The sequence below is a fragment of the Rutidosis leptorrhynchoides genome, chromosome 1, assembly GCF_046630445.1.
Source record: "Rutidosis leptorrhynchoides isolate AG116_Rl617_1_P2 chromosome 1, CSIRO_AGI_Rlap_v1, whole genome shotgun sequence".
NCBI lineage: Eukaryota > Viridiplantae > Streptophyta > Magnoliopsida > Asterales > Asteraceae > Rutidosis > Rutidosis leptorrhynchoides.
This window is the reverse complement of record NC_092333.1, coordinates 46,212,130-46,222,408: the sequence shown is the minus strand read 5'-3', so window position 1 is coordinate 46,222,408 and position 10,279 is coordinate 46,212,130. Positions and strand designations below refer to the sequence as shown.

Sequence of the window (10,279 nt, the reverse complement as noted above, 5' to 3'; positions counted from 1 at the left end):
TTTTTGATCATTCTTCTATTCTTATTGTAAAATGCTCAAATATATTTCTTGCTTCACTCAGCTTTAGCTTGTTAATTGTGAATTACTCGCAAGTCGTCTTCTTGAAAATTCTAACAAATTTATGTTGATTTGTATGAGGCTGATCTGAATTGTTACTCTCATTTTATAAAACAGCTATTCATTCATTATTTTACATTAAATAGTGATCAAATGTGTTTCATTTCACTCTTTTATGCCGGCAAAAGTAGTTTGCTTTGACTTTCAAGGTCCAACCTAGTGCCTTTCAAATTCAAAATTGAATTCAACATGTCTTAATATGACATAACTCTTTTCTCATGAGTAGTTGTATTATTCCTAACTGCCATATAACAACATATTTTCAAGGTTTTTCATAGTTATATCAGTTTTTTTGTTCAAGTGACAAATGTGTCCTTTGACTGAAAAAAGTCAATATATCTATCATCTTGTTGGATGGAGGGAGAATGAGAATCTGCATGCATAATGCATCCTTTAACAAAAAATGTTTTTATATAATCTGTTTTATTCTGCTTTAATTTCAAAAAATTATTATTTCATTTTTTGTAAGTAATTTCTAATAGTAATTTTGTTGGAGAGGTTCACTTGGATTTGGTGAGGAAGCATTACAGGTGCTATTTCTCTACATTTTCCTAAACATTGTAAAAAATTTAAGTAAATTTTTTTGGCAAAATATCTTGTCATTATATATTTTTTCGCCTTTCACAAAAAAAAAAATATATATTTTTTCTCATTTTATGAAGGATGTAAACGATGTCCTCACAGCAATAGATCATGTCATGGACACGGGTCTTGCAAACCCGTCGAAAATAGTGGTGGTGGGTTTATCTCATGGTGGGTTCTTAACTACACACTTGATTGGGCAGGTATTTATATTTATATATTTAATTAATTTTGCTGTATGTATTATTCATTTTCTGGAAAATATTTTATTGGAGCTATAAATTCTGCAGGCACCTGATAAATTTGTAGCTGCTGTTGCAAGGAACCCTGTTTGTAAGCTCGGTTTGAGGCGGGCACATCAGATATACCAGATTGGTGTTTTGTTGAGGCTTTTGGAAGCGCGGGGCTATCGAATGACCAAAATGCCCCTTCGCCTGAAGTACTCTCGTTATTTCATGAAAAATACCCTATTTCACATGTTTCAAAGGTATATTTTTTACAATTTAAAATTACTGTAATCTCGGTCTGACCCGGCCATTTCATTTATAACTAAGTTCTCAGTTAAACCTATTTGGAATCGGATTACCCAAACTCACACTTTTTTCACATAATTTTTAACAATTTTAGTCTTATGCTAAGATCAACATTACATTTACCTCATCAAAAGTGAAGACAAATGCAATCAAATAATATGTCATGTGTATATCAAGGTATTAAAATTACCTTGCTACTGACTTAAGTACAACACTTAAATGCAACATAAACATATTTGTAATTATTTAAAAACTTTTATTTGAAGCATGGCAGTAAACCATGGGGACTGCTCCAATCATCACCCATGCCTGCAATGTAATAGACCCATCAAAGCACTAAAAATAATACTGAAAAATAAGTTTTGTAATATTATATCAGTAGTTTATATTGCATATAAACCCAGTGTATCTTAACTTAGCTTAACTTACAAAGACATAGAGCAGGACAAACATTTTCATGCACAACAAATTCTTTGAACGTAAAAGTAAATGTGGGGATCAAATAATCATCAAGATCCAATTGTGTCCTGTTTTGTACACCTAATGTAACTAAAGAAATATCTCAAAATACTATATCAAAAGAATCATTCGTCATATAAAATCTCAATAACTAAAACTGAATGAAATAAAACGAAACTTCATAACATTATGTATGTAGGTAACATGATATGTAAATTAACCACCACCAGATCATTTATAAAGAAATCAAACAGTAAATCAAATAATTGAACGAAAGATGAGGGAGGCTGCATGTTCTTCTAGGGAGAGCACCAGTATGGTTTCAACTCAAGCGGAGAGTACGTCTCAAAAGTACTTGGACTTATAGATTCAGTTAGTTCTTCCCACTTATTGTTACTTGGATTTTTGAACTCGATGTGTTTCAGATCCACCTTTTTCCTTCTCACCAATTCACTTATTAAGTTACTGTAATTGTGAGTTATATCACCCGCCAATATGGAATTGGGATGGCAAATTGTAAACAGTGCATCAAAATATGAAGGGTGCACCAAACCATTATCCGAAAAGCTATAAAACAACAGTTGGTGCACGTTTGTAGCCGGAAATGGGAACTGTCTTTTGAGATCGTCAATATCCATGTCCAGTACATCATCGAGATAATAAAGACAATCAAATTTTATTCCAATGTGGTCAAATTTGCTTGATAACTTGAGCAATTCCCTCAACTTATAAAGACAATGATTATCTGTGGGCTTCCCTAATTTGAGATTATGAAGCTCAATTTTTTCCGGAGTAGTAGGATTTTGTAACGAGAGATTAGCAATTGTGTGGCTATCGTAAAACAAATGAAGTAATTTAGGAGCATAAACTTGTACATCGAACTCCCTTTTTCCAAACAATCTTTCCCATTCTCTTCCAAACAATCTTAGGGTCAGTTTTTTCAGTGACGCACTTGTAATAACCAACTTTTCCGGACTCCAGTCGCAAAATTTAAGCTTCAAACTCTCGAGAAAAGGAAATTTTGGTATGATCTTATCAAAATATGCAACATCTATAATCACATCAAATAAACTTAACTCGGTCAATGAACTACTTAACGAATCAATGTTGAATGTCGGATTCTTCCTATAACACCAGTACTTTGACTTTGACTTGTACTGAAAACTTATAAGGCTAGGGACATCATCAACTTCCAAAATTTCAGAATCTTCTTCTTCTTTTGAGTATGATTTTAATCTAAACTTTTGAAGATAACGCAGATTTTTTATCTTGATTTTTTTAAAGCCCCTGCATGATGAAAGGCGTATCGTCTCAAGTAATGTACAAGTAGATAATAAGTTGTTAAGTACCTCATCACTTATCTCTACATCCAACAACTCGAGTACTCTTAATGACACGCAAGAATTTCGAGTTACCCAAAGGGTACTACCCATATTCAAGTATGATACTAATCTAAGCTTTTGAAGATAACGAAGATTTTTTATCTTGATTTTCATAAAGCCCCTGCATGATGAAAGGTCTATCTTCTCAAGTAATGTACAAGTAGAAAATAAGTTGTTGAGTACCTCATCACTTACTTCTACATAGTACAACTCGAGTACTCTTAATGACACACAATTAATCACTGGATTTTGACTTACCCAAACGCTACTACCCGCAAGCGAGGAACGACCATCACGTCTTATATTTATCGTGTATAGGTTTTCTGCTGAGAATATATCCAGAAGTATAAACTTGCTACTGACCATAACATTACAGATTACGAGGGAAAGGTTCTTAAGACATCTTTGGGTAGCTACCTTTTGAATCCATTTATTAACAAGAGAAGCTGACTTTTTATTCTTGATTTTTATTCGAAGATCAAAAGTTTGAATTGGTATGTTGTGTTGGTAATACCTTTGCACAGTCCGGTGAATTAAACTAATGTCTCGTTTACTAGAAACAAACTCTAAGGGCTTATAAAACCTAAGGGTAGGGATGGTAGACCAAGCGTGTAGCCATGACTTTGACAACGTGCAAGTGCGAGCTGCGTCTTGTACTGGCAAGAAAGATTGTATGTGGTGAAACAAATCAGCCAAATCTTCTAGTTGTGGTCCGCATCTCTTCACCTCCTCCATCTCTATCTCTAGGTAACTATCCATAGTCCTACAGAATCCATACTCATAATTTAATAATTTAATTATTATTATTATTATTATTATTATTATTATTATTATAACATGCACTAATAATAATGATACTAGTATGAATATGAATATGAATTATATAAATTTTTTTTTTGTTATTCTAATAATAATCTAATAATATTAATTTAATAATAATGATGATAGTATTAACAGTATATAGTAATAGTAATGAAAACATATGCATTGGATAAAAATATCCTAAAGTAGTTTAAAAACCAAATCAGAAAACATAATTAATTATATTTATATACCCGGCCATTAATCATAATCTAACCACTTATACAAATTACAAATTAAACTGAAAACTACTCCGATCCGTATGATATTAGAACTGAGGGAATTAATAGTTACGTACCCAGAATCCTAGCTTGATGTCGACGTAACGTGGTTGGCCGTGGGTTTGTGTATTATTCATATTGGTATCGTATTAAAGAGTATTAAAGAATACTAGTAGGGCAATATACCGAAGTACATGTGAGTTGAGACACGACGTATATATAAGAAGCTAGGGATATAGGGTTGTTGTGTCGTGATCCAAAAGCATCAATTTGGATTGTTCCCCAAGCATACTTTTGGCTTGTTCTCCAAGTAGAAGATTATTAACATACAATTCCTAATCCATTCAAATAAGATTATTAAATTGGAGTGCTAGTGCAGGAGATAGAACTTGAGCTTTTGACAGATTTGTAAATTATTACTTTTCTCAAACATAAAATGAATTATAATAGATCAAAAAATTGTAGGAATAATATGCACGAAACTGAACCGAGTAAATCAAATAATAACATATTACTCTATATAATCAGATCATAAACATATATAGAATAAGAACTGAAAAAATTAAAACGATCAAACCGAATTGAAGGTTGAACCGGGCTTGTGTTTGACACAATTCCCTTAAACAGATTCTTCGTCTGTTCCCAGGGTACACCGGTCCTAAGCAGCATACTGCCGGACTTGAACACTTGCCTGAAAGATAGTCGAACGGGAATATCGTTGATGTTGAACCGAGAGAGCACAATAGAAATTGTATGTGTGTTTTACTGCTGGGCAATTTTATGTGTGTTCTACAAACTCTTGAGGCTCCTATTTATAATGGAAGCTCTATCTTTTAGTTTCCACCTACTACCAATATAGTGTAACTTAAAAGCCTTTTAGAATTTGCACTAAACGTACAACTTTGAGACTCGATATCTCATTCACCTTTATTCCGTTTTGGACACACTTAAGTTCGTTGTAAAGCCCTCGTTAGTGGCTACAAAACCCATTTTTATCATCATTAATATTGACTACTCATCATATATTAATTAGTGTCCAATATTGGTGAAAACACACTTTTTAACCAATTTTTCCAACAATCCCCCACATGAATGGATATCGCTCTCAGAAACAACATCATCCGATTAAATTTCAACAGTTGAATCTTGCATACGATAGGTAGGTGTTACCCTTTGAACCTTCGCTTATGAAACGCACTTAGTCTACTGGTTCTGAGTAGACGGCGATGTCTTTGAACTCGTCTGCCGTTTGTGTAGGCGACAATACGCTTCACACAAGATTCTCCATGACAACGTCAAGTCCTCATGGTTATGTTCGTTATGGTCATGAACATTAGTCTGGTTCTGCGAGAGCTTATCAAGTATTGTGCCCCAACAATACCCTTCGAAGCGACCCTACTTCTCCCTCACATAGGTGATTCACCACCGAATGGCTACTGATTAACCACGCATGGTTATTTCAGTTGAATCATTAAAAGCCATAGGCTTATCCTCTTACTTGTCACTTTTAGGAATGGACTAGGAAGTCTACTCATAATTAGTAAACTCCCTTTAAAAGGTGTAGGGATTGCTAGTTTAGTAATTATCTCCCCCACAGTGACCGTCGCCAGTTCATACAAGTAGGTTGTCCTATTGAACTCAGATCTTGGGATCTCCAGTCAACTGAGTTAGGTTTTCCTTCATATAAACTTAGCCTTTCAGGAGCTTAAGTCCCATTCCTACGTACGACTCATAAACTAACTCTCTGCTTAAGCCTTTTGTCAGCGGATCCGCAATATTATCATTTGACTTTACATAGTCAATACTGATAATTTCTCTAGAGATTAGTTGTCGTACTTTATTATGTCTACGTCTCATATGTTTATTCATACCATTACACATTGTAATATGAGCTCTACCAATCACCGATTGGCTATCACAATGTATACATACAGCCAAAACCGTCTTAGGCCATCTGGTATATCTTTAATAAATTGACGTAGCCATTCTACCTCTTCACCAGCTTTATCTAAAGCGGTGAATTCTGATTCCATCATGGGTCTAGTAATAACCGCTTGTTTAAACGATTTCCACGATATAGTCACACCTCCAAGTGTGAATACATACATACTTGTCGCTCTGGAATCATTCGTATCAGATATATAGTTTGCATCACAGTGTCCCTCGATCACTGCAGGATATCTGTTACCGAACTAACCTAATCATACAACTCCAATGAGATGTACTTGGATTACTCTTGTATCTACTTAGCTTGCTTACAGCATATGCTAAGTCGGATATAGTACAACTCATTAGAGATACATTAGAACGCGTTATCATGAACCTTGTTCTTGATAGAAAACGCAAGACACCCCCACATTTACAAGCTATTGTGTTCATTTTACACAACCAACTAGGGTTACTCACAACCAACTAGGGTTACTGCTTATCCTTTCAAAGCTTCCCCCACATGTCTTGCAACTTGATATCATAATCATATATATCTAATGACCTTAATCAAGCGTTCAAATGCTCACACATAAGATTTGCATCTTTTTGTGGTCCATCTTTTAGCACATTTGAGCAATTCTTAGTCATATTCTAGGTTTGACCTAGAGACGTTGAATTTAGAAAACTTAATAAAGTTCTCGCACTCAAATTACATTTTCACATCTGAATTCTGATTAGGCAATTCAAAATTGTAAGATAATATTATAATAAAGATTGACATCTTTATATAATAATTATCTTCAATATCATAATTCACATAACATGCGAATAATTCACATCATCAATGATGTTCATAATACACCAAATCCTTCTACTACGGAATGAAATCGATTTTGTCTTTAAATATATTCAACACAATGAAATATTAGTTGTTAATTGATCTCTGCAGATGATCATCATTAACAAGTCCAAGTCTAGCATTCCATAGACTTTATGTCCAAAGCATTAGAATAATTGACGCATCATTCATATTCTCCATAGCTTTTCTCACAAGAAATGTCATACCATATCTCTTGTATCATGACAAAATGGAATTCACATACATAAACACCGTCTTAAATATACAATTTAAAAGGGTCTCAAATATTATGTATATCTTTTATACATTCAGTTTTAGTTCCTCTATAAGCATAATGTGTATGCCATTTATCGAGAAAGTTTCTTTAATTATACTAGTTCCTATTGAACTAGCTCATTAGGTGTCTCATCTTGAACACCTTCTCGTCTATCCTAGACGAACTTTCACGTTCATTTGTAATGTATGAAAACACATTTTAAAGAATGAAACGTTTCTCGATTCTATTATCGAACCTTTGTGTATATCCAAAATCTTGAATTCATGCACAAGGAAGCGATAAGCACTACTTTATTCAGCATATCTGATAAATATGCAATCAACAGTCTTTGATCCTATCTTTTGTGCCTTAGGTAGTGGAACAGTTACCTTCGCTATGCACCCCCACACTTTGAGGTACTCATATGATGGCTTTCTTTTCCACCATAACTCGTATGAGGTTTCATCCCTTTTCTTTTGGGATATATTATTTAAAAGATAGTTTACCGATAGAATGACATCCCCCCACATTGACTGGCTTACACCAGAACTTACCAACATGGCATTCACCATATCTTCCAGGATTCTATTCTTTCGTTCAATAGTCTCATTCGAGTAGGGTGAGTAATGTGCAGTGAATTCATTTCTAATGCCATTTTGCGCACAAAAATTAGCAACATATTCACCACCTCTATCACTGCGAACAATCTTGATTTTCCGTTCAAGTTGATTTTCAACTTAGTTTTATAAGCAATAAAATTCTCAATTGTTTCATCTTTACTTTTCAACAAGTAAAGCTAACAATACTTCGTGCTATCATCAATAAACCTAATGAAGTACTTGTTACCATTCCTCGTTGGAATGGATTTAAAGTCACACACATCAGTGTGGATTATATCAAGGGTTCGGTTATTCTTTCAACCAATTTGAAGGATAATCTCGTTTATTTTCCTTCAACACACGATCAATATAAAATGTGGTATAAAGTTCAGTGTCATCAAACCACAAATAGAATTAAGTTAACAATGACCACATCTTCCATGCCTAATCCATATCATTGTTAACAACCATTGCACTTACTTAGTACATATAACTCCATTCTTGGTCATCATGACCTTATTAGAATCAAACTCTGTTCTGACACCAAATATGGTTAACAACCATCTGGACACCAGATTCCTCTTAATTTTAAGAACATATAACACATGATCAATGTGAGTTCCTTTCCGGAGTTCATTTTCGGGGATTACAATTCCTTCGCCAATGATATCATCAAAGGCAAAGTTATCCATGAAGAGCTTTTCTCCATCATACATATACGACTGATAACTCTAGTATAAATCTACAATTCCTTGGTGTTAGAAGCAACCAAGTTAACTTTAGAGATCATCTAAAATTTGAACTCAACTCAACTGTTTTAACAAAACAGAAGGTTTTAGTGGCTCAACTGTTGTTAAGAAAACAACAAGTATCATGTAAACCGAATTAATTTGAGTTTACAACTCAAAATAAAACTTCCAGTTTATCATGAACAAACATGTTTCAACTCAAACTGGTAACCAAACATGTTTTAACTTAAAACCATTTCAGCTCAAACAGGTAAACCGAACAGGTTTCAACCTTACGGTTAAACCAAGCAGGTTTAATCGCAAACGTGTATACCAAACAAGTTAAAACCAAATTGGTTAACCAAAAGGTTTCTACTAAATGGTTACCCTAAACCGTTTCAACACAAACGGTTAAGCTAGACATGTTTACACAAAACTGTTAAACAAACATGTTTAAAACAGTCTAAAAACTGTTCTGAAGACAGTCTATAACCAGTGTCAAATACTGTCTAGAAACATATCAAAATACAGTTCGAAATCCGTCTGGAAACGGTCCGGAGACTGTTCGAATACACGTTATAGAACGATCGACTTGCGCACAAGTAATCTGAATGATTCCAAACCTGAACCGAGATCACAATTTGAGCATCATGTTCCCCTCAACAGCTTGGGAAGTGGTTTAGTCAAAAATCTCGCAAGGTTAAACGAGGTCAGATAAAAGAACATCTTTTGCTGCCAACGCTTGAAATTCACACTAGTGAACTTGTCAAATTTTCTAACATGAGAAACCCGTGTACACATGTCGAGATTGAGAACAACTCAACTATGCACTATCATTTATCCAATATTCATTAATCCATATACTTACCATCAATATTCATACATCTGAATATAAAAGTCCATATATAATGCAACTCAGATTAATAGCACAAATATTTTCCTTCAACATGCTCATAAACCGATTCAGTCGACACTAAATAGTATATTATAACTTCAATAAAATAATATGGATACATAACTTTCCATTTTTTTTTTTATTTTTTTTTCTTCGTCAAATATTCAAAGCAACATATATACTCGTATATCTTGTATATAATGGGCTAGTGTGCTTATAAAATTGACATGTTGAAAGTAATTGATCTCTGTTAACCAACTTATGTTTGGTATTTTCAATCTTTCATTAAATTTCCAAAGTATTACACAATGTAAGCTATTGCGTTGTGAGGTTCAAGACACTTCAGTCCCACTCGAAATTATTAGTAGCACCCATAAACACTGATCAGAATGGATATACAATATATAATATATATAATTATAATTGCATCATAATTATAATCACGATGGATATAATATACTTCGTAATATTTTAGTGCTACGCTATTGATTTATAATAATCATAACTATTATAAACATATTATAACATTTCAACCGTCCACTATCTATATAGAATCATCATCATGGACATATTATATAATAGCATCATTATCATCATTACCTAATATGTTTAACTTTAATAAAACAGATAAGTTAAAACAATATTATAATATAGCATAGGAGCACTTATGTTAATTTATTTATTAAATTGGAGTAACAATATATCCACCAAATACACATATAAAGGTATACAACTTTATGCATAGATTATATAATTGAAATTTAAAGAATTCATCATCAATGATGAATATACACATATAAGCACGATAAATAATCCTTTAGCAAAAAACAAGTTGGTCTGTGGAATAAAGGAGCAACA

General features: G+C 33.4%; 1 protein-coding gene across 1 annotated transcript; it reads right to left on the bottom strand.

Moving 5' to 3' along the window:
* Window positions 1-1,990: 1,990 nt before the first annotated feature.
* On the bottom strand, window positions 1,991-3,832 carry LOC139864753 (uncharacterized). Its single transcript, XM_071853343.1, has one exon. The coding sequence runs from the start codon at window positions 3,830-3,832 to the stop codon at window positions 1,991-1,993; it is 1,842 nt and encodes a 613-aa protein (XP_071709444.1).
* Window positions 3,833-10,279: the final 6,447 nt, after the last annotated feature.

Bases quoted from the DNA above. Each gene is read 5' to 3' on its own strand.
- LOC139864753 (XM_071853343.1), bottom strand. From the start codon at position 3,832: ATGGATAGTTACCTAGAGATAGAGATGGAGGAGGTGAAGAGATGCGGA.